This window comes from Sparus aurata, chromosome 20 (genome assembly GCF_900880675.1).
Source record: "Sparus aurata chromosome 20, fSpaAur1.1, whole genome shotgun sequence".
Lineage (NCBI taxonomy): Eukaryota > Metazoa > Chordata > Actinopteri > Spariformes > Sparidae > Sparus > Sparus aurata.
The window spans coordinates 27,791,880-27,817,195 of record NC_044206.1 but is presented as its reverse complement, the minus strand read 5'-3'; the positions used below and the strand labels follow the sequence as shown (position 1 = coordinate 27,817,195).

Genomic DNA, 25,316 nt, shown 5'->3' with positions numbered 1-25,316 from the left:
TCTGCTGTCACGTCTCAGCCGTCATCTGAGAAGTGACATTCACGTTGGTTCAGTGAGTGTGGGTCATCTGTAGTGTGTTTGTTGCTGTTGCTGTGAACCTCCTGACATCAGCTGCGTGACATGACGTCAGTGTGAACGTCAACGCTGATTGAATTCACGTTCTGTTTGTTCTGAATGCTCCTTTAGTGTTCACCTCGCCAGCACGGGAGTTTTGGACTGGTACGGGCCATGGCTAGCTAGTTAGCATGCTAGCTTTAGTAGGTATCTCTGCAACACAGCACGGAGACTGTTGAATGTTTTGAATCTAAATTCTCACCTTTAGTCGATGGTGGAGTCCAAGAGAAACTCCTAAACTGCAGTTCATGAGGATTTACTGAAGCTGGAACCAGATCGTTTGTTTACTAATTACAGTATTAATGCTGTCAGAGACATTTTCTAGTCAGTCATCAGAATTGTTCATTAACTTAGTTGAATGTTGGAGGTGTGTGATGCTGAGCAGACGAGCAGCTGTTGCTCCTGATGTTCCAGTGCAGGTGACACTCTGCTGGTCGTCTCAGTAAACAATAGATTTCCAGGCAACACAGGCAGCCCGGCGTCAGCCCAGCGACAGAAGCATGCCGGTGCATTAAACATCCTCGTCCTGTCGCTGGTGGAAAATCCTCCCAGCAGCCCCGGCTGTTCAGCTGGCGTTCTGACATGTTGCAGGGTGGAGGCGACGCAGCAGGTGGTCAGCAGCAGCAGCAGCAGCAGCAGCAGCAGCACAGTGGGTGCAGCTCCATGCAACCATGCATTATTCAGGACGGTGTCATTACAGTGCCGTGTTCCAGCTCCTGATAACCCTCCACCCTTCTACTCCTCACCTCCACCTCCACCTCCACCTGCATCAACAGGATGTCTTTCTGTCCAGTCATCTGCTTCTTCAGCAGCTCTTTTCTCCCTCTGAGCTATTTTTTCGTTAAAGTTCTGAAAGACTCGATGGGCGACGGCATAACTTAGACAATTAATCAAAACGAGACTTCATAAAAACAGCGACCAGCCTGCTGAGCAGATTGTTCTGTGAAAGATGTTTTTGGTGTTTTGTTGAAAGACGTGTCAGCGTGTTCTGAGCTGAGACTGATGATTGATTTCATTCTTGTTTTGTCCTCAACTCAAAGATGTTCAGTTTACTGTTGCAGAGCAAAGACAGCAGAACACCTTCACATCTAACGAGCCGACAGCTGAGTTTAGTTCTCTTTCTGAAAAACAAACAGATGAATCCACTTTCAGAATAGTTGATGAGCAATTTGTAAATAATGAATCTAAGAGTTGAAGCACCTCTGAATGTTTCCTGTTGCTTTTCCAGCTCCGGTTCTTCTTCCCTGTTCAGGCAGCTCGACCATCACTTAGTCAGCTCTGAGTTAGAAAGAGAGACTGAAGTTAAAGATATTAAGTCTTCCATGTCAGCTACCTGATCGCTACTGAGCATGTGCAGCTCTCAACAGAGACGTGTCACTCCCAAGCGAACCTCCGTCATCATGTGTCCAATTCAGAGAGACTCCTGATGCTGGCAGAGTCGTCTCGGCTGTTTTCTCGCAGGTTTAACAGTCTTAGCTGTACAATGTCCAAGAAGGCACTCGTGATTTAGGATTCACTGCAGCTGTTTCACAAGGTTTGTTATTTTTCTCCTCCTCGTGCAATAACTCTTCTAATCAGATAATTTGTTAAGGGAGTGTGGTGATGTCACACAGCAGCTCACTGCTCGTTAGAATCAGTTAGTTGATTTAAATATGGTGTGTGTTCCTCTAGAAAACAGGTTTCTCTTCACTTATTTATACCATTAATGTAGAAAATACTCATGACATGAAAGATTGTTATTTTTGATTAAAAGAGTGTGTGATGTTAGACCAGAGCAGTAACATCACACTGTTTTAATCAGCTGTTGTTGTCGTCATCACCAGCAGGGGGCGAGCTCGTCCTCTCCTCTGACTCGTCGGTCTTTTTCTCTCTGAGCCGAGTTTGAAGCTTTTAAAAGTGGAAAGTTTGAGACGAGCTGTGACAATTTAATCAGAGCGGCTGTGAGCCAGCAGCCGTCAGAAACTGTGTTTGACTGCCTGAGGAGATCCAGGCAGTAAATTGAGCCGCTATCTGCCGGTGCTGATGCAGACAGATGCTGTGAGCCTATGACTGATCATAGAGACAGACTGTGTGTGTGTGTGTGTGTGTGTGTGTGTGTGTGTGTGTGTGTGCTGGCAGAAGCAATCTCCCCAGCACTGAGGAGGCGAGGTCGTTCTTTATCTTTCCAATAGATGTTGTCCCTCTTCAGGTCCATTTCTATTGAATTCAGACACTTGAAGCCGCCACAGACTGAAAAACACATTCAGATCGAACTGCATGAGTTTATTTTCTGTTCTCTTATTAGATTTGAGCTTTTATGTTTATTTTTCTGGAGCCTCACACAGACAGAACTCCTCAGAGCACAGCCTGTGTTCTCCTTCACGGCTGCAGTTTAAAGGAACAGTTCACCCAAAGCTGACGATCCAGTCATCCTCTCCTCCTGATGATATAAAGTCATCCTCTCCTCCTGATTTAACCCTATAATATCATGAAGTCTTCGCTGGTTATCGACTGCTTCGGTTGTTTTTGACATGAGGACGTCTGAATCTGAATTTGAATCTGAGTTTCAGGGTTTCCTCTACATTTAATTGACTGTGGCGCACCGCCACGGCAAAATAAAAGCCGCCACACTTTAAAAATTCAGGCATAAATAAATCCAATGTTAGAGAAAGTAAATATTTTACCGTCGTCTTCCACCGCAGTCTTTGACGTTAACTAGCATGTTGGATATTTAGCTTGATAATTAGCTAGAGGATTAAAATGGTCACTTAGAGCAGAGTCCTGCACGGGTCTTATTTAGCAAACCCGCCCGAACCCGCCATACTTATAACCGCATCCGACCCGTTTTCCGACAGTAGCACAAATTACATTCCGTACCCGAGCCGACCCGCTATAAATTGATACCGACGCCCGAAGGAACATTGGATGGACGCAACTTTTAAAAGTGAAAGTAAGACAGCGTAGAGGGAATGGGAGTTCTGGGAGGGCGCAAGCACGCATTAATGAGCTCATATGAAATATACATGCTGATCATTTGTGTCGCTAATAATGACTGATGATAAGTGACGCCTTGAAAATGGCAATCGTAAAACCCGACCCGTCTCTCCAGGCGTCCGACCCGATCACATCTGTGTCCGACACAGTACATTATTTTTCACCCGTGCAGGACTCTGACTTGGATAACTCCTCTCTTGAAACGAATAATAAAAATAGTATCTCTTTACAATATTAGATGAATCTTCATTCCAAGCCCATGCAGGGGACTTCATGGTGGCTGTGTGAGAGTATTATAACCAGAGAAAAAAAATGAAATTCCCTAAGTAGCCTATGACATAAGTATAAATATTCCAGTATGATGACCCAAACCCCCTCCAGCGCCACAGTCTCAGAAAATACTGGGGGAAACACTGGAGTTTGAATCAACCAACATCGTTCACGACATCGAGTCATAGTGACAGTTGCTGCTGGAAGGATGAGGTGATGTGAGGTGAAGCAGCGCCTGACACCGGGACGTATGGAGGAGGAATACGTTCCATACATGGAGTCCAGCACAGGAGGGGTTTGTGTATGTGTCCTGTTTGCTCGTACATGTTTCTCAGGCCCGTCTTTGTACACAAACACTCTCACAGTGGTGTATTAAGCAGCCGTGGTCCCGCGGGTCCAATCGGATCAGGGCACAAGTCAAGCAAGTCTTTCTGAACATCCATTAAGCTGCTCCGTCGCACCAAATCCTCCATGAATCACCCGCCGTGAAATATTAGCTCCATAAATTCAGCCTGCCATCTTATTAAGCCTAATCCCTTAAAACAACATGGCGTGGTGCCTCCACCACCTCCACCGCCTCCCCCACCGCCTCTTCATCAGGTCCAGTGAGACCAGTGAATGACTTTCCACATGAACGTTTAATCGACGTACATCACTGATCCTAAAACATCAGGACTTTAGCAGCGTGAAGGCAGCGCCGCACAGCTGCACCGTACAGATGCAGTTTGTCACAAGATCTGAGAGACGTCGACCCGAAGACACAACTCCAGACACTTTCTAAAACGACCGTCTTACCTAAGATAGTTCTGTCACAGGAGATCAGGCGGGCAGTCACCACGGCGGGAAACACACAAAGGCAGGAAGGGATCTGAGCCGAGAGGAGAGTTAGACGCCAAAAAAAACAGAAAACAAAACTGAAAGGAAAAACAAAACCCTGATGAGACGTCACAGGCAGGTGTGAGAGAACACCGAGCTGTGTTACTACTGCGACTTCTGTCACAGACACAGTCTACATCACATCATTGTTTAAACTGTAGTCGATATTATGAAATATCACAGTGTTTCTGAGGAAGAGCTGCACCATGGGAAGTGTAGGCGCCAGTTTTTGAGAAGACAGAGAACGAGTGGAATAAAAAACAAGATGTCTGTCTCTTCTGTGCGGTCCATCAGCAGCATGGTGATGAATCAGTGAGCGACTCTGTAAGAAGTACAGCAGACGTCAGTCCGGGCCGAGTCCAGGCCCACGCCAGTCAGCCTGTCACTCACCCAGTGGGCGAGCCTGCCAGCCAGCGCTCGGAGGTGCCAGAGCCGGCGGCGGCTGCCAGGAGGGACGGCTCAGCCTCCCCCGTCTGCAGCCTCCTCGGCCGGCCATGAATGCTGGCATTGCTGCACTAATTAACCCGGAGAGAGGCCAACAAGCCGGCTACAGTTCAGCCTCCGACAAATATCAAAATAAAGCCTTGTTCAAATTAGCAAGGTGAAGTGAGGGGGGGAGTCAGCTGTCTGCGGTCAGACCCGATCGGCCTGCAGAGAGAGAGAGAGGTTGTATTAGTTCAAATTAGTGGTACAGTGGTGAAGGTTGCCAGGTAGTGTGTGTGTGTGTGTGTGTGTGTGTGTGTGTGTGTGTGTGTGTGTGTGTGTGTGTTCAGATCAGATCCAGTCTCATGATGTTTTACAGTAAATGTAAATTTTTCCTGCTGCTCTGAAAGAAGAAGCACACACCCACACACCCACACACACTCACACACACACACACCCACACACACTCACACTCACACACACACACACACACACTCACACACTCACACTCACACACACTCACACACACACAAACACACACACAGCTGGACAGGAAAGGTTAGCCTCTTCATCGCTGTGTTGTCCTTCGCAGCCAATCACCTGTCAGTATTAATTGAAGCCGTCTGAACACGCAGGATGTGTTGACATTCACAGAAATACCAGCGGAGTGAAGGAGGCGTGAGATGAAGGGCTGATGGCCGCCAGGTCAGCGGAGACGAGAGGATGTTAATCTGAAACTCTTCACAGCCAAACAATCAAACTGTATTTAAGAAACATGTTTCATAAACAAACTGAGATACAAAGTATAATAAATGAATAAACGCCATCGTTAACATGAACTTGTTCTCCTGCTGCGTGAGGGAACATAACCAGCATCAGTGTTTGGACGTCTCTGTGTGTGTCTCTGTGTGTCAGCGGACAAACAACAACGAGGACGACGCGTCCTTGGAGCTGAACATCCTGTCAGAATATTGAAACGTCCTGAGGATTCAGAGTTTCTTTAGAAAGATGAATGAAGAGTGAAGGTGACGTGTTTGACTCTGAGGCTTCAGCAGTAACAGATGGAACAACAGGAAGGAGGCGACTGACAGAGACCGACATAAAGAAAGGAAGCTAAACTCGGAGTCACGTGATGCAACGATCATCGTTCATATTTCTGACACAAATCGGTGCATTTTAGCTTGATGATGCTTCATTTGCAGACGCAGAAGAATTCATCAGAATTTCTCTTTACTTGGACAGTGAGAGACGATATGAACTCTGTTGTTGATGTCCCACAGCAGAGGCAGGACACGTGTTGATGCTGGCAGCAGCTCTGAGTCCTTCGTCCATATTCACGTATATTCAGGTGTTTCCGTCAGTGAACGTTTTCTGTCCAGCAGTTTGTTTTCTGACTCGTAGCGTCTCTCAAGCTCGACCGCACATCCTTCAGTCTGTTTCCTTTAAATCTGCTGCAGCCGACAGTCGACTGGTTGTTGATTCTCAACACTCTCAATCAGCTCGTCTCTGAACACACAGAACTACAAGAATCTGTGGTACAGAACCCGTTTCACCAGTCACAACATGTTCAGGAGGTTCTTTGTCAGTTTATCTTCAGGAGTCGTTTTTCAGATTCCTTTGTCTGACTTTGTGGGCCTGCTGCTGCTAACTGCTGCTAACTGCTGCTGCTGTATCTGAGTGGGTAAAGTTGCTCGCTGGCAGCAGTGAACAGTCGACAGATTTCTGCCCGTGGGGTTGAGCGATAATCTCATTTTGGGACCAGCAGGGAGGAAAGCATCCATCTTCACCGGAGAGAGAAGCCGCCAAAACTTCCCGCTGCTGATCCGGAAAACGACAAAAGAGACCAGAGTGAAGGAAAGACAGGAGCGAGCAGAGGAGTGAGGCAGGATCAGCAGGACTCAGGAAGGCTCAGCTGTCTAATTTCCAGGACTTGGACCCAGCACACAAACTGTTCTAATACATATCATAAGATGGAGGAAGAAGGAGCTGATGTCATGGCAGCAGCCTGCAGAGAGCTCATGTGAGGACGATGTTCTCACCAGCTGAGGAGACAAATGGAGTTTCATCCTCACAGTGTGCTGATGGACTCAGACATGGAGGGTCCCGGCAGGCGGGTCCATCTTCAGGCCTTCCAGCGCCCTCAAGGTGAAGAGAGGGGAGGAGAACACATAGAGCTAAGTGACGCTCAGATAGCAATTCTCCCTCACAGCGTTGTCATTGGTTGTCAAGGGCGACAGAATATTTTCCCCCCATGTGTCCAAACTCTGCCATTCATCCATCGAATCAACCTGCGCCTTCGTCTCCTCGCTGCGTCCGTCATCGCTCAGCAAACACACTGTTAGCTTCAGTCTGCAGGGAGAGCAGAGAATGAAACCAGTTCATGAGCTTTCGACTGCACGACTCTAAATCAACAGAACAGAAACAGCTGACCTCGAATCAGTCACTCATCACCTCAGGCTCTGCTTTTATTACAGCTACATTCATTGATGTTTTGTTATGTTTTGATATTTACAATATTAAAGACAGACAAGGATCAAATCTTTGTTGTTTATATAACTGACAGCTGCAGTCCAGTCGTTCGTGGGTTTGCCTTTAAAGCTAGCAGACATCGCCTGTATCCATGACAACTGTCGCTGATGAGCTCACAATATTGGACAGCGAGCATCCAGCTTTCAATTTTAGCTTCAGAGAGTCACAGGCATCGATTGTTAATTTATCAATCGTTAATTAACAAGACATTAAGAGAAGAGAACATTTATATATAGAAATGTAAAGCTAACAAGCCAGCAGCTGAGTTAGCTTCTCCAACGGGCCAACAGCTGAGTTAGCTTCTCCAACGGGCTAACATCGGTGTTAGCTTCTCTAACGGGCTAACATCGGTGTTAGCTTCTCCAACGGGCTAACATCGGTGTTAGCTTCTCGTACGGGCTAACAGCTGAGTTAGCTTCTCCAACGGGCTAACATCGGTGTTAGCTTCTCCTACGGGCTAACATCGGTGTTAGCTTCTCCAACGGGCTAGCATCGGTGTTAGCTTCTCCAACGGGCTAACATCGCTGTTAGCTTCCCCTACGGGCTAACATCGGTGTTAGCTTCTCCAACGGGCTAACATCGGTGTTAGCTTCCCCTACGGGCTAACATCGGTGTTAGCTTCTCCTACGGGCTAACATCGGTGTTAGCTTCTCCTACGGGCTAACATCGGTGTTAGCTTCTCCAACGGGCTAACATCTGTGTTAGCTTCTCCAACGGGCTAACATCGGTGTTAGCTTCCCCAACGGGCTAACATCGGTGTTAGCTTCTCTAGAGAGAGGTGGAGGGATGCTGATCAGCCTTTCCTGCATATTAACTGATGGTTCTGTGTTCTGTCTCCTCAGAGTCTGGGACCGACGGGCCGATACGACAGCAGGAAAAAGTAAGTTGTGTCTGTGCGTGTGTTCATCACGAGCAGGATCTCCAACACTGAATCACCGACTGTCTCTTCAGTCTTTATCTTTTCCTCAGCTTCCTTCCTGCATTCAGACTCATTCTGTGTTTTCGGCTCGTTGTGGCTGAAGTATTTCCCGGAGCTGTGAGTGATCAACCGTGATTTGATAAACCCGGAGGCCCGGCCTCTGCCGGACCGCTGCTGGACCGCTCTGAGTGCCTGATCTGAAAAACCACATTATGGTCACTGTGGTTATTGTTTTCCATTTGGTTATTGTGGTTATTGTTTTCCATTTTCTCTCAATCAAATCAGACAGAAGATATATTTTGAAACCTTCAGCCTTTGAATTCTAAGTTGGCTCACTCAGGCAGGTCCAGACTGCATTACTGAGTACTGAGTCCAGTTGATTCCGGTTGGTCACATTTCCAGTGAGGCCGTTGTCATGAAGGAGCTCTGCAGCAGTTTGTTGTAGAATCACTGAGTCACACTGAAGAGTTCTGATCAGGCTGAAGGACGGGACAGAACACACTCTGCTCAAGGATGTACAGTCTGTGAGGCCCAAGAAACACGTACACAACTGTGTGTGTGTGTGTGTGTGTGTGTGTCTGTGTGTCTGTGTGTCTGTGTGTGTCTGTGTGTGTGTGCATATGCCTGACGACCTCAGTTGTGTAAGATGCCGATCTGAGCGCGCTCTGTTTGTCTCTCAGGTCTCTGATGGTCTCAAGTCTGTGATGGTCTCAGGTCTCTGATGGTCTCTGATGGTCTCTGATGGTCTCTGATGGTCTCAAGTCTGTGATGGTCTCAGGTCTCTGATGGTCTCTGATGGTCTCTGATGGTCTCAGGTCTGTGATGGTCTCAGGTCTGTGATGGTCTCAGGTCTCTGATGGTCTCAGGTCTCTGATGGTCTCAGGTCTGTGATGGTCTCAGGTCTCTGATGGTCTCAGGTCTGTGATGGTCTCAGGTCTGTGATGGTCTCAGGTCTCTGATGGTCTCAGGTCTCTGATGGTCTCAGGTCTGTGATGGTCTCAGGTCTCTGATGGTCTCAGGTCTCTGATGGTCTCAGGTCTGTGATGGTCTCAGATGGTCTCTGATGGTCTCAGGTCTGTGATGGTCTCAGGTCTGTGATGGTCTCAGGTCTGTGATGGTCTCAGGTCTGTGATGGTCTCAGGTCTCTGATGGTCTCAGGTCTGTGATGGTCTCAGGTCTGTGATGGTCTCAGGTCTGTGATGGTCTCAGGTCTGTGATGGTCTCAGGTCTCTGATGGTCTCAGGTCTGTGATGGTCTCAGGTCTCTGATGGTCTCAGGTCTCTGATGGTCTCAGGTCTGTGATGGTCTCAGATGGTCTCTGATGGTCTCAGGTCTGTGATGGTCTCAGGTCTGTGATGGTCTCAGGTCTGTGATGGTCTCAGGTCTGTGATGGTCTCAGGTCTCTGATGGTCTCAGGTCTCTGATGGTCTCTGATGGTCTCTGTTGGTTGACTGTGCAGCAGAGGGCTGTTTAAAGGAGCAGTCCCACATTTCAGCCAATAGAAAGCGTCGCATTTGAACAGTTGTTGCTTCTCGTTCAGGGAGGCGGTTTGTGTTTCAGCTCAGCCTCCTTCACACACACGTAGACGTGGAGCTAATGGAGTGTGTGTTGATGAGACGCTGCTCAGTGTGTGTGTGTGTTGATGAGACGCTGCTCAGTGTGTGTTTTAGTGTGTGTGTGTTGATAAGACGGATTCACAGCCGACAGTCTCAAGAGCCAGAACATTCTGCAACATCCTCATCTTTGACATGTCTGCAGCTCCACTGATCGATCTGTGCAGGACGACATGTATCCCACTGAGAGTACACACACACACGCACACACACACACACACACACGCACACACACGCGCGCGCACACACACGCACACACACACACGCACAAACACGCGCACACACACACACACACACGCACACACACACACACACACACACAGCCTCATCAGTTTATTAGACTTTACTTTGTGGGTTGTATTGATGTGGCGTTGTGTGAATGTGGGGACGAGGGTACCACTTTGCATCAACTGTGATATGACAGACACACACACTCACTGAGGGGCCCAAGGTAACCATTAAGAATAATGGCCTGTGGCTCCGCGTTGCCATGGCGATTGAAAGGAGGAAAGAGAGGCAGGTTCTGCGGAGCTGATAAACGGCGGGGAAGCTGCAGCTCGGCGTCTCCTCGGAGGACGTTTACATGTCGTCAGCCTCGTGCTTAATGTGGAGTCTGCTGCAGCTGACGCCATTTTAACTGTGGTGTGTTCTGAGATAAGACATTCCTCCGCATCACCGATGCTCCTGATCCACATCAGGATCATGGAGGAAAAACATCTGAGGAGGACCGACTCACGTTACACACAAACATCTATAAAATGTTGCTTCTGATCCACGTCTGTGATTAATGTTTGATTCAGGCCTTCGATCGCTGAAGGATCCTGATTGTTGTTGAACCATCGTGTTGAACGTGTTGTGACATGATGACATCACGCTGCTTCCTGTCTTCCTCCTGGACGACCGCAGTGATCATTCACACGCCCACGAGAGGTCAGGATGATAGTTACAGCTGCTGCTGAGGAAATAATGACTAGAAGCTGTGATAGTTTAGAGAAGTTGTTTCTACTTCCAGTCCTCATCGCTCCACGCCATCGTATTTATTTTATTTCCTCCGGCTGACCGAATGAATCAGATCATTTTATATTCAGCAGAATGTCTGAGAGGACATTTATCATCTCCGTCTTCAGCTCGATTTGTGCTTCCTCATGTGAACGCTCCTCTCACTTGTGCACCTGCTGGAGTCCATGATGGCCTCCATCTTCTCCAGGTGTCCTCAGAGGAGGTTGTTCTTCTCAGCAGCTTCATGAGGAAGGTTTTAAGAGGAAGCAGTTTGTTCTTTTACATCTGTAAAGTTGCAGAGAGAAAACTTCACAACCAGATTCAGAAACGGTCGAGACGTGTTAAAGATAAATGAAACACAAGCTGATCATTTCTTAGTCCTGACAACCTGTGACTCCTCCTCTCACATGTGCACTTTCTCCTCCTCACAGCTTCAGAACAGCCTCGTTACTTTAGTTTGATGCATCTGAGGTGAATTCTGGATTCTTGTTATTTCCCAGCATCAGCAGACTGATGTGGACCAATCAGACGCAGCGAGACGAGACAAAGACGTAAAAGCCGTAAGAAGGCGTAAACAGACAGAGAGGGAGACTGGAATGTGGAGAAAAGGCGTGTTAGTGTCTCGTATCTGCAGAGAGTTTCTGATTTTCTCTCTTTGTTGCTGCTCGGGACGCTTTACCAACCCAACATGTGTCTATTTGACGTCCTGGGAATGAGACTCAACAATCAACTGTCTTTGTGGTGCGTTCAGGAGCAGCTGGGACAAATCCTACTGATTCTACCTTTAACTTTAATAGTCTTTGAATTCTATTAATATGACGTGAGCTTCAGTTAGCTTTGACCACAAATGTCCTTCAGAGGGAGACTTTTTACTCTGATACTCTGAGTACATGTTAAATGTGTGTTGTGCTATCAAAGCTAAAATAACTAAAACTGACACACACACACACACACACACGCACACACAGGTAGCTTGGTGTGGTTGGATGTGAGACGAGGGGGCGTCCTCCTCCTGTACGAGATGTTTTCAGTACGAGCAGGATGGACACTGTGTGAGGACGGCATGGAAACCTGAAACAACCTTTACACACACACACACACACACACACACACACACACAGCTGAGTAGAATCAGTCGTGACTGGAAGTCTTCTGACTCATCGTCTCTCTGCAGCTTTTCTTTCAGCTGTTTTGTAGTAAATTGATCGACACGAGTGAATCAAGTGATGCAGAAATTACAACTACAAAATATTCTACATTTAAAGGCTTGTCACTTTTTAATACTTTTCTTTTCTCACTGTAAACATCAACTCGTCATTCAGTTTGTATCAGCTGTGACAAGAAAAGACATCACTTTGTTGTTTGAGCTGTGAAACATTCTTCATATGAATTGAATGACTTGATGTTTAACTCCACATCATCACAACCGGAGAAAGTTCATGAAGCTCTCCACACACTGGTTGCTCGCAGACACTGAAATAATTAAAACATTATTCAGCTGCAGGAAACTGACGGAGAACTAGTTTCTGTCTTTTAGTGAATGTATTCTGGGTTTGGACTGTTGGTCGGACAGAACCAGTACATTCAGGCGTCACAGAGAAGAGCAGCAATCTTCCTCCCTGCTGGACTCTCTGGATCACGTCCTTGCTGCTCGTTTGTTTCCTGAGCTGTGTTCACTTGTTGTTCTCGTCCTCGCTCCCCTCAGGCATCATGTGGCTGATACTCACATTATGTGCAGCTCAGGTTTGCTGTCAGCAGCTTTGAGACCAGCAGAGAGCTCTGTTAACTCTCAGCCCGGCATTTATTTTCTGCATTGTGTGAAAAGCTCCACTTTTAACAGCTTTGTTGTTTCCTGCTGTCGGCGCTGAAGCTGCACCAGAGAGATCCAGGACCAGGTCCATAGTTACAGATCCTTCAGTATGACATCACACTGCCAGCAGGTTACTGAGAGAGACTTCACACCTCTGGATGATGATCACCATGATCTTCTGGTCACAGCGAGCTGAGGACGTTGCTCAGCGTCTGTGAGGACTGTGTCTGATTGGTCGATGCAGCACGTTGTCTGATCACGTTGAGTTTTACTGAAATACATTAGTTTGTAAATGTTAGCTGGAGTTTTGCAGCGCTGATGTCTTTGTGAGAAATGTCTGCTCAGTGTCTGTCAGAGTGATGTCACAGTTCACGTTCAGAGCCGAGACAGGAAGTCGTGTGTCCTTCATGTATCAAGCTGACCAATCACAGCTCCCGTTGTCTTTGTTACATTTATCCTATAAATCAGGTTTCAGAGTTTAGTTGTCGTCTTGACTTCTGTCAAGGTTTAAAGTGCTTGACAGTCGAGTCCTTAAACGTAATAGTTTTCACATTTAATTAAAACAATCCATGTGGATGTTAATGGGAGACATTAAAGTCAATCCATGTGGATAGCTTACAGTCTGATGTCACTTCCTGCTTTATAAACATCACTGAGACAAACAGACTCCATGTTTCTACTCAAAGACAGAAAGAAGTTCATGTAGAACATTTGCTGAATGAACAAGAAGGTCCAAATAATGCAGAATGAGTCAGAGACAGAGTTTCACAGAGTTTATAAAGTGTCTCCAACTCAACAACTCACTAAACTGACACATTTGTTAAGGGAGTCTGGTGATGATGAGGTCACTGGTTCTTCAGTGGTTGGATCAGTTAAACAATGTGTTCACAAACATCTGCTGCTACATGTTGGCCTCAGTCCAGCTGTTCACATCTGAGAACATCACACAAGTTTGATTTGAACTAATTGATTGATTGATTTGTTAAACTTTATTTGAACCTTTAAGTTAAAACACTGGAAACAGAAATCTTCCCTGTTCTTGTTGAAACAGATCAGAACACGTGAAACGTCCTGCAGCTTTTCCTCGTTCGTCCTTCTTTAAGCAACGCGACACCAAACAGACAAGTCTGAGTGAGAGAAATATGAGTCATCGTTAATTTCTCCTTTGCACTTGAGTCATTTTCTGACGGTCACACTGAAGTGAGGAGTGCTGACGACGCTGTCAGGTTCAATTCGTGACTCTTTGGACAGGTTTTCAGACGAGCCTCAGCTCATCGTTGTGCAGTGGCTCTGTGGTTCTGTGTCACTATCTTTGTACAGTCGTCTTTATTTTCTGTGTTTCAGTCAGATACCTGCTAACCTTTTCCACAAATCACAACACACAACGTCTGAACTCAAGTTTCTGTCTCTGACTGAACTCAGACCAGTTTCATCTGCTCGTTAACTCATCGTCAGACTCTCTTCATTCAGTCTGGACTCAAACTGGGTCAGAGTTTGTCTCCACAGTCACCTCTGGTTCTGTCCAAAACAATCCTTAGTTCACAGTAACATGTGAAGATGTTCTGTCTCTACATGCTGATGATGTCATCATACTCTCTCTCTCTCTCTCCTCTCCTGATGTGTCTTCTGTCCCCGGTTCATAGTCCTGGTCTGTAAATCACCTCTGTGCTGTAAATCACCTCTGTACTGTAAATCACCTCTGTGGTGTAAATCACCTCTGTAGTGTAAATCACCTCTGTGGTGTAAATCACCTCTGTAGTGTAAATGACCTCTGTGGTGTAAATCACCTCTGTGGTGTAAATCACCTCTGTACTGTAAATCACCTCTCTGGTGTAAATCACCTCTGTGGTGTAAATCACGTCTGTACTGTAAATCACCTCTGTAGTGTAAATCACCTCTGTGGTGTAAATCACCTCTGTACTGTAAATCACCTCTGTGGTTTTAAATCACCTCTGTACTGTAAATCACTTCTGTACTGTAAACCACATCTGTGGTGTAAATCACTTCTGTACTGTAAATCACCTCTGTACTGTAAATCACCTCTGTAGTGTAAATCACATCTGGTCTGTAAATCACCTCTGTAGTGTAAATCACATCTGTGGTGTAAATCACTTCTGTACTGTAAATCACCTCTGTACTGTAAATCACCTCTGTAGTGTAAATCACCTCTGTGGTGTAAATCACCTCTGTAGTGTAAATCACCTCTGTACTGTAAATCACCTCTGTACTGTAAATCACATCTGTGGTGTAAATCACCTCTGTACTGTAAATCACCTCTGTACTGTAAATCACCTCTGTGGTGTAAATCACCTCTGTACTGTAAATCACCTCTGTGGTTTAAATCACCTCTGTACTGTAAATCACCTCTGTACTGAGTCCTCTGTCAGTTCAGTTCAGTCCTGGTCTGATGTCTAGACGAGCTGAGCCTTGTTCATTTCAGTGACTCCGTCGTCTTCTGACGTTGTGGTCCAGACGGACTCCTGTCAGCTAACAATGCCACTTAGCTCTGCTGCTAGGTTAGCTTCTTGCTAATGAATAGCTAGTTTTATGGTTTTGCTGCTACGTTTGGATTCTGTCCCTTTCTTATGAATGAAGAGGTGAGGTGAGTTAGTTTAAAGACACTAATGACACTTCTCACACTTTCTGTCCACGTGTTTTCCTCTGAAGCGCTGCCAACATCTCCACAGACAGGAAGTGACTAAACTGAAAGTAACAGTCGTCATCATACTGAGAACAGCAGCTGGATGAATTCACACGACTGACTCATCAGAAAGCGTCTGAGCTCAACATGAACTGCTTTTGTGCTGCTTTTCTTTTTAACACCAAACCAGGTTTTTCTCTTTCGAGTCGTTAAATCGTAACAATAATGCTTTGAGTAACTTCCAGTGAATGACGGCAGCCTCGCTGCAGCTCAGCTCCTGTGATGTCACTGCGTAAATCAGCACCAGAACAATACTTCAAGCCCAACAGATGATTAGATAAACAGCTGATACAGAGTCATTAGCCACCAGAGTAAAAGACTGATACCAGAACTACAGAACTAGAACATGATGCAGTTTATATGCAGTGGTTCTGTCACTCACAGTGTTTCTGTGTGATTTAGATGTTGCACACAGTTCGGTTGGATTTACAGTTTAGATTAAAATCTTCAGATGATCCACAGTTATTATATTTATTCTCTCAGGAAGACTTTGTTATCTGCTGGTTTCAGTGACACACATGTGACAAAGACCTCAGAACTCCGGTCCAGTTGGGTCAGAACAGAGAGTGAAAGAACTCAGACTCAGGTGGCCACTCGAGGAACTGCAGGTTTTGGTTCTTACGTTATTTTCAGCCCTGGAGTTGCTGCTTGGTTCTGTTTAGAAAAAGTTATCTTGGTTGTCATGGTTACAGTGATGAGACGTAACCGGGGTGGTCGTGGTTAAAGGCCAGTAGAGGACGCCGTCACTCGAGTTGAACCAGATGATGTTTCTGGCGCTGTCGTTCTTCTCGAGCTGATGTAACCTTCTGGTTAAACAGCTGATGGGTGCGGCGACAAACAAGCGAAGTTGTGATGTCGCAGTGGCCTGTCGGTTTGTGCGGGGCAGCCATGTTGCAGGGCGGGGTCTGATCTGCGGCGCTGCTGCTGGCTGCTGAGGGGGAACAGCCGCCGTGCGACACCCAGGGAGGCGCTAATGCCACATTTCTCTGATTGATACAAGTCATTTCCTCGCAGTCACACACTCCCCGAGGTGCTGCTGGAAAACTCCCACACACTCGTAAACTCTCTCATGACACACTCACACTCACACACACACACACTGTGTAGATATATCTACTGCTGCTATACTGCTGGATCGTGACTCCGAGTGCTGACAGTGATGAGTCATTACGAGTGCCGAGACAACAGTAACTCCTCCACCAATCAGATGCACAGAAGGTGTGTGTTTGGGGAGCAGAGGATGATTCGTTCTGCAGCATCTCTCATAATAAACTGGTTTATCAGCACAGATCAGGACAAACACACTCAGCTGGAGTGTGTCGAGCAGTAACAGTGAACACGGCTCACCTGTGGCACAGCCTGTCTGAGGTTACGTAAGGTGATGGACAGATAAAACACAGTTTAACACCTATGTGAACCAGTTAACATGTCACACAGACATCCGTCATCGTCGCTGCAGCTCCTCCATCTCCTGATTTAAACCTTCTTATCAAAGTTAACTAGACTCCCGGTGAAACGTAGCTCATAGCATATATCAATTATAATATTGCATATTAGCGTCAGGCAAAGCTAATGTCGATCTGTGGATGAAGCTGAATGTTGAAATTGTTCCTCGGCTGTGTTGAATAATTCCCTCGAGCAGAGCGAGCGAAGCTGTTTCAGGAAGTGAAAGTCATTAATGTTTCTCAGAGTCGATATAACGGACATGAAACTGTCCGACCGCAGCGCTCTGAAGTCCAACAGGGTGAACTGAAGTGTTACAGAAGTCTTACTCCTCCGTCAGACTCCAGCTTCATGTAGAGAAGTGACTTCGGGCTGTTAACTGTATCACACAGTGTACATTTAATAAAACATGTAGAGGAGCAGACTCGATGTCTGATCGCTGCATCGACTCTGTAATGAAGAAGAGAATCAGACAGCAGCACAAATATTCAAATGTGTGAATTTGAATGGCTGCATGTTGGAAGGAAACTGTAAAAGCCTTCATAGTATTTCTTGTGTTCCTCCCCCCGCCTCTCCTCTTCACCTGTTGGTCTTCAATGGGAACCATGGAAACAGAGCGATCTGCAGCCAATGAGCAGCAGCAGCCGCCGCTGGCTGCTCAGCCCGGCTCCTCCACAGAGGGACGGCGGGATGCTGAACATTCATTGTTTGGAGTTGTTTGTGATGTCGCGGCCGTATTGTTTGTTGGCGTTCTTTCATCCCGGGGGATTTTTCCCTCCGGCAGCTCAGAGTCCTCACGCAGCTGCAGAAAGTCTACTAGCTGAAGTTCAGTAAAGACGGACTCACAGCAGAAATGTTTCACTGCTGCCTGAGTTTTACTTTTTCTGTCTTTAAACACTTCACATACCCAAAATCTCTACAACTCAAACTAGAAGCTTGTGTGAGTCAACACAGAACATGTTGATCCAAAAGATTTCTGAGTGTAGAAATATGAACAGAGAACTTAAAAGAGAACCTGTCATCGTCTAAACCGCTGGATCCAAACCATCTTAGACATGATCGTGTCTGCAGAGTAAAATCAGAATCTCAGTTTCAGACTTGAGTTGTTGTGTCGTCACTGGACGCTTCCAGCTGAAACACGCAGATGTTGGCGAGCCGTCGTGCAGCTTGTTGGCGAGCAGTCAGCTGTAGATAACAGTCATCAGCCACAAGCTGTCAGCCTGGTGATCAGCCTCACACTGGAACGGGTCACAGGTTCTGCTGAGATTCACAGGCACAAACATTTGGAGAAAAAACAGCCGGACTGACCGGGTCTGGACCTTTACTGTTCTCTGATGCTACCTGTTACCACCTACCTGTGTCTTTGTATTGTACTTGTATGATTTGAATCAAACACTCCACTTGCTTCAGGTTGTGGAAAATTTCCCTTCAGAGAGCCGATGAACTGAAATGATCCTCACACACACTTAAACACACACACACACACACACACACACACACACACTTACACACACACACACACACACACACACAAACACACACACACACACACACACACACACACACACACACGATGAACACACTTTTACAAATGTCTTGAGTCGTTAGTTCTGTGTGAGATTGTGTGAAACGAGCTTTTTATGAACACGTGACCTGAAACCATGAAGATAACAGAACGTGAAGACCCGGTTGGTTCTGTTGAACAGATGGGTCGACCCTCTGACACCGCTTCATCCACTTTGTGTTTAACTAGTTGTGAAAATATGTGTGTGTGTGTGTGTGTGTGTGGAGGTCAGTGAGGCCGGTAGTTTTCCACGCTCGCTGCAGAGCAGTAAAGTCGGGCCGGAGCAGGTGGGACGGTCCGGTCGTCCAGAGATACCTGAGAATCCAGTTTGACCTTTGACACGTGACAAACGCTCAGAATCCTCGAGCCTCTGAAATGTGTGTTCTGGTTGTTTGTGAATGTGACACCTCAAACTGGGTTCAGACATCTCGGGGATGAACTGACCGGATTTTGGCGACATGTGATGTCATAAAGGTCAGAGGTTAAACACTCTGACATCATGATATTCTGCTCAAGAGCTCAAGAGCAGAAACTCGACTGGTGCGGAGGAAAACAACCGGCGACGTGATTCTGCTTTAGACCAAACTATCGATCAGTCCGGCTGTTGGAGAACAAGTTGTAGTAGAGTCACGAGAGCTGCGACAGTCGATCGACTCGTCGCTCATGAATCGATTAAAATGTTTACTATTAAGATAATCAATCAGTGTGAATGTTTCTGGTTTCTTTCTGAAGATCGTAACGTTCAGGTGAACAACAGTGAGCCCCTTGACTGATGAAACTGTGTTCTGCAGAGAAAACAGGCTGATCACATCATTCTGACAGCATCAACAGAACCAGAACCACAGTGTGCAGCCGTCCAGAGAACTTTGTGTGTTAATCAGATTTTATCCGATGAATCAGATCTCATGATGCGTTCACACGACTGCATGAATAATGTGGAAACTAGACAAATGAGAGAAGTATCAGTCTGTTAACCGAGCTCAGAGTCGTTGATATCATATCTGACTCTGTCGATGATGACATCAGATCCTTTAATGAGTGACTCTGAGAAACCAGCTCAGGTCATCAGGAACTGAAACTCTCCTGCAGCATTTTGTGACATTTGATCGAGATAATCAAGAGAATATTAATCACGTTTCATCACTGAACCATCGCTTCGTGTTCAGCACAGACTGCTGCAGACGATGGCGCTGAGTTTATTACGTCCTCGTTTAAATTCCTCAAACTCAGATTTGTGTTTATTGAATTGTTCTTCATTGTGAATCTGCTGCAGCGACTCGATTCCTCCCGAGCGCTCTCCTCTCTGTCACCTCCCATCGCTCTCCTTTTTGTTCTCAGACCTTTCAGAGCTGCGGCCCCTCCTCCATTGTGTGTGTGTGTGTGTGTGTGTGTGTGTGTGTGTGTGTGTGTGTGTGTGTGTGCGCGCCTCTCATATCACCAACTACCCCCCACATATGCACACACACATTCAGCCTCGCTCTCCTCTCAAACATCCGTATCTCATTATTTCTCCTCCTCTCTCCCTCGCTCTCTGTCTCTCTCTCTGTCTCTCTCTCTGTCTCTCTCTCTTTCTCTCTCTCTCTTTCTCTCTCTCTCCTCTCTCGCTCGCTCGCTGCTGTGTGTGTGTGTGTGTGTGTGTGTGTGTGTGTGTGTACATGCGATGTGTCGCGATGCGTTCGCCGGTGAACAGGTGTTCAGCACAGTGAGCCGGAGCTCCACAGTAGGGAGCAGTTAGGAGCACTCTCCCTCACACATAGCCAGGACTGAGCATCACATCTGGGGCTGCCGGAGTCTCTGCTCCCCCTCTGGAGATGATCCAGAGGTCCAGAGAGCCGGAGGCAGCCAGGAGGCAGCACACAGAGCGGTTCAACCCAGCGGAGGAGACTCAGGCGCTGGGTTAGATCCTCGTTGGTCTCTGCAGTGAGTATTACTGCTGCCTGAATGTTAAAGTTTTTTAATCTACTTCAGCAGCTGTGAGGAGAGTTTTTTGCCTCGGTTTGGGTCTGACAGGTGTCTGACAGGTGTCTCGTCCTTATTTGGGTCGTGGTGCTGGATCATCGACCCGTTCAGGTGCGCTGGGGTCCAGTTTGAGGGTTTCTTTCTCTGCAGTCCAAGCGTGAAGTCGGAGCGCAGCAGAGTCCGTCAGAAGACGCTTGATGAAGTCTTTATGAAATATTTCTTTTCGCTGCAGTGAAGTTTTTGTTGTCGTGACGACACCGAGAAGAGTGACAGTTTGACAAGACGGAGAGTGAAGGAGGCGAAGACATGAAGGAGTCCTGAAGCCAGGCTGCGTTTCATTCTTCTGTCTCTGACAGCTCCTCCTGCAGAGGACTCCTTCTCTCTGAGGATTTATAGTCAGGAGCTTTAACAGCCCCTCTGTTCTTCTGTGTGTGTGTGTGTGTGTCTGTCTGTGTGTGTGTGTGTGTGTCTGTCTGTGTCTGTGTGTGTGTGTGTGTGTCAGGTCGGACAGTAAGATCTCTCGGTTGGCTCAGAAGTGGAACCAGAGACCAGCAGGAGATGCTCTGATTAAAGACCTGAAGCCCCTGCTGTACACAGGAATCCCCCGATCCTCACTCAGCCTGGACAGGTGAGGACGCACACATGCACACACATGCACACACACGCACACACACACACACACACACACACACACACACACACACACACACACTCTCTCACTCACACACACACACTCTCTCACACACACACACACACACACACACACACCTGCAGGTGGAGACTCCTGATCGAACCTTCAGCTGTCTCGTTTCTTTCCTGTACTCTGATTCTCTGACTGGCTTCCTTGCCATAGCAACAGCAGCAGAGGCTCATGGGTAGTGTAGTGTTTGGAGTCATCCACTGAAGTGACAGATTAATTCAAACTGGTGATTAGAGCACAAACCAGTGATCTGTAAAAGGGACCATTATGACCTTAAAGTGTATTGATCGTTGGTTCAACCAGCCGGTTACCTGCTGCCTGCACCTGTGGCAGCGGGGCTGTTGCCATGGTTACCTGGGGTTTAATACACTTTGAGCTTCGGTTCATAAAAGTGGTTCAGCTGCCAGAAAATAGTTTGTGTGTGACAAACAGGAGGAAGTAGTGCGCCTGTCGGGGACTATTTCCAGCGGCGGATGAATCCACGTTTGTGTGTGAGCAGGGCTTTACACAGTGGACCGGAGATCTTTGGGTCGTGGACAGAACCAGACATTTTAAGGACGTCGTCTTAAAGCTTCAGGAGGAGTTCAGAGCAGAAGCGTGCGGTCGGGTCAGCTGACGATCCGTTCAGACACCAGTGACGTGTGTTCGTACAGTTTGAACATGTGAGTGTAGAAACATCCGTTAGTTTGCTCTTAAATCCTCCATAAAATCCAGATTACTGCCTCTTTTAATGGGTTCTTCTGATAATGAAGGGAATATTCTGATCCGGGTTGCCCGGGTTGTTAGTGGGTCAGAGTTCTGTGTGAATGGATGAAGATCAAGATGATAATTAACTGAAAACATGACGGAAGTTTTTAATTAGTGTCATTACGTTAGAACGTAAACTGTGTAAACATAACGAGGGTGACGAATGATTTGTTTTCCTCTTCGTTAACATCCATATGAATATTTTAGGGAGTAGACACACACACACACACTCACACACTCACACACACACTGTCAGACTGAACAGTGAGTTATGTAACAGTTATAAAAGCAGTTTGTTCTGTTTTAATAGTTTAAAGTCTCTTGTTGTTTCTCTTCGGGGTAAAGATTGAGATTTTTAGAGATGCACCGATCAGGATTTTTGGGTCCGATCACCGAAAGCAGTATCTGCTGATCCTGATATTGCTGATCACCGATCACAGCGTCAAATCCATAAATTCTTCTATATTATTGTCTTGTGTAACTTTCATATATTTAATTAATGATTCTTCTTACACAACATTGACATTGTATTATTAAGTATAAAAATTAGGAGATGAGAAAGTATCATGAATTGACCACCGTTTTATTGCAGGCTGAGGCAATGTGTGTTAAATTAGAAAGTAGTTTTTGTTAAGTAGGGTTAGGGTGAGGTGAGTTTTGTGACACCACACTGAATATTAGTGTTATTGAATATTTCTCCCAAATAGAAATTCCCCAAAATTATGGCAAAGCACATTTATTCCAAACAAAAAACATGTAGAATAACCAGCAGGAGACCACTGATGTGTGGAGTGATTTTGGTGACACTACACTCTGAATAATAGTGAAGTTACTGAATATTTTTGGTAGTTTCTCTTTTCGGTGTTGCACTTTGTAGACGGTCCCTGCGCCCTCGTCTCACAGCTGGCTGACCATACAGACCAGAGTTAATGTCCAGACGCTCGTTTAGATTAACATACGGTTGTAGCTCGTTGTCTTCCTCACTACGGTAGGAAAGAGTTTGTGTTTTAACAAGGTTTCACTTATGAGTTATTGATCCGGGAAGTTCGAATCTGTGAATATATTTCCAACTTTACCGGACTAAATCCTACCACATAAGTCAGTTACGTATCATATCAAACCGGCTGCGCTCGCTCGCTGTGCTGTAAGTTTCGTTCTTCTGTTTTGAGACGCTGCTGCTGTGTGAGAGGCTTTCACGTGAGATCATCGTGATGATGAGACTCCACCTGCGCGAACCGCGGACTCACTGAAGTTACTGTGAGTGACTACTGTGCACTCAGGTGGCTGTAATTAAAGGCAAGCCCGCTACACTGACCGGGCCAGGGGCACAGAGGCCACTGTGGCCGTACGATGAGTTTATTTTCACGCTGCATCAAGGCCAAAGTGCGGGGCAACAGCGGCCATGAAATTCCCTCCCTGCATGCAGTTAATGCACTGTCTTTATACTTAAACGTCATCTGATCGGCCTGATGTGATCTATTTTGAGAACTCCGAAACCGATAGGGGCATTATCGGCCGATTGCGATCGGTTGCCGATCGATCGGTGCATCTCTAGAGATTTTGTTTAAGCAGCTCGGTCTGATTTTCAAACGTCAGTGAGGTTGATTGTGCAGCATCGAGCGTCCTGTGTGTCTCATTTCACCTCTGACTGATATCACTCCAGTCTCAGCCTCCATGTTTGTCGGGTCGTGGTTCCTCCCGCTCAGACCTCCAGTCCAGACCCGCGGGCGTCACTGAAGTCTGATCTGATCCTTTTAATCGACCCCAGGGCTGATCAGTACATACTCTTTGGATCATTCAAACTAAAATCACTGATAGACGCGGCTCAGCTTGATTCAACCGGCTCTTGTTTCACCTCTGTCAGAACTTGTGGATGGTTCCTGCGGCTCTGATGGTGTCACAGGTCGAGCTGGAGCTGCTACAGTGGAGTGACATCACTTCAGAACACTGATCGGACACAGAACCGTCACCACAGGCGTCAGTTACAGTACCTTGGGATTATAGGTTGGGTCACCATTATTGTTTGGTTGTTTGGTTGTTTGGTTGTCAGTCAGCTGAAGTGACTCTATGTTCGTTCCTCATGTACTGTGTAGATGCATAACACAGAAGAAACAACGTGACGTAAGACTGATCATTAATCAATAACATCAGTGTTTGTACGTGGTGACTCAGGTTCATCCAGCAGGCCTGTGGCTCCGACTGATGCTGTTACTGTACCACTGCCTCCCCTCATCAAAGCCCCAACAGGAGCCTCTTTTGACAGTCTTGTCATTTCAGTGACATGTTGAATTTGTCCAAGTGTAATATAGAGAACGAGCGATGGCCGAGGGCGACGGGGTCATTCAGCTGCTGGATGAAAAACTGAAGCAATCTGTGGTGACAGTGTCGCGGCTGAGGCAGCCGAGAGACGAGCAGGCGGACAGTCATGAAGCCGTGAAGTCTTCTGACGCTGAAACACTTTGAGTCCATCGCTGATGTATAAAACCTCAGAGGAATCATTCTAACTGTATTAAACAGATCAGTTGTGATGTTTTGATGGAGATCCACAGATCACAGTCCTCTAACCTCCACCTGTCTCTCCACCTCCCTCCATCCCAGCAGACGCCTCCCGGGTGTTATGAACCAGCAGATGCAGAACCTGCAGTTGTCCCAGACCAGGAAGTGCCCCGGTGGGCCGGCCTCCCCGAGCGCCGCCAAGCGCCTCTACAGGAACCTGTCGGAGAAGCTACGAGGAAGCACCTCCTCCTTTGAAGATGCCTACTTCTTCGGCAAGACGGACCGCCTCCGCAAAGCCTCGGTGAGTCAGCGGGAGAGGACGGGAAGAAACAGTCACTGGTAAAACATGGAAAACACACTTTCAAAATAATGCTTCATATCAAATCATCTGAGAAGTGTCAGTTCACCAACAACATGAGTCCATGTGACATAAAAACAGTCGGTAACCAAAATGTTAGATTTAAAGAAAGTGTTGCATCAGCTGTCAGACTTCACTCTGGTTTCAACGCTTCCACTGAACATAATAAACCTGTGTGTCTCCTCACTGATCGTCTGGGAACAGTCGTGTTAGTCATCAACGGGTCTCGATGATTCACCGTGTTCAGAAGAAAGAACACAGTACATGTCGGGGAAACCCGGCGAGGCTGCCGAGCTGCTTTGTGTCAGACAGAACGATCAATAAAGATCTCGTTAAGTTCTTCACTAATTCTGTTAACGCTGATGTCTGCACAGCCTCCACGCTCCGTCTGTCACATGTTCAATTCCATCTCTGAGCCGCCGCCTCCAGCCGCTGCAGAGTTTCAGGCGGCGGTTGTTCTTCTCACAGACGATCAGTAGATTATAGGGGAGGATCGAGTGCCTTGCTCGAGGACACTCGGTGTCTCTCGCTCTTCATCCTGGCTCCTCCATCATCACGTCCATCCTGCTGCCCAGAGAAACATTTGGTCGCTGAGATTCATCATGTGTGACGGGTGTGTGTGTGTGTGTGTGTGTGTGTGTGTGTGTGTGTGTGTGTGCTGACATTTACAGAGCAGTCACAACAGCAGACATGACAGAGAGGCTGTTGGGGGAGGAGGGATGTACAAGAGTGTGAGTGAAAAAACAAAAGGCAAAGAGCACTATGCTTCTGAGATCAACGGCAAACCAGAGGGGTCAAAATGATCTCAGTTAAACAGGGTCA

The 25,316-nt window shown here is 46.8% G+C and overlaps 1 protein-coding gene across 5 annotated transcripts in view; it reads left to right on the top strand.

Moving 5' to 3' along the window:
- The window catches only part of ankfn1a (ankyrin repeat and fibronectin type III domain containing 1a), a 69,839-nt gene that overhangs the window by 9,213 nt on the left and 35,310 nt on the right, over positions 1 to 25,316 (top strand). For 2 of the 5 annotated variants that reach the window (XM_030400959.1, XM_030400961.1), the window contains 3 exons: positions 8,028 to 8,065; positions 20,696 to 20,821; positions 24,239 to 24,437. In XM_030400959.1, the coding sequence (XP_030256819.1) occupies positions 8,028 to 8,065; positions 20,696 to 20,821; positions 24,239 to 24,437 (363 nt within the window). Of the gene's footprint in view, positions 1 to 8,027; positions 8,066 to 19,839; positions 20,155 to 20,695; positions 20,822 to 24,238; positions 24,438 to 25,316 lie in introns of those variants that run through there. The other 3 variants (XM_030400960.1, XM_030400963.1, XM_030400964.1) reach the window with 3 other exon arrangements.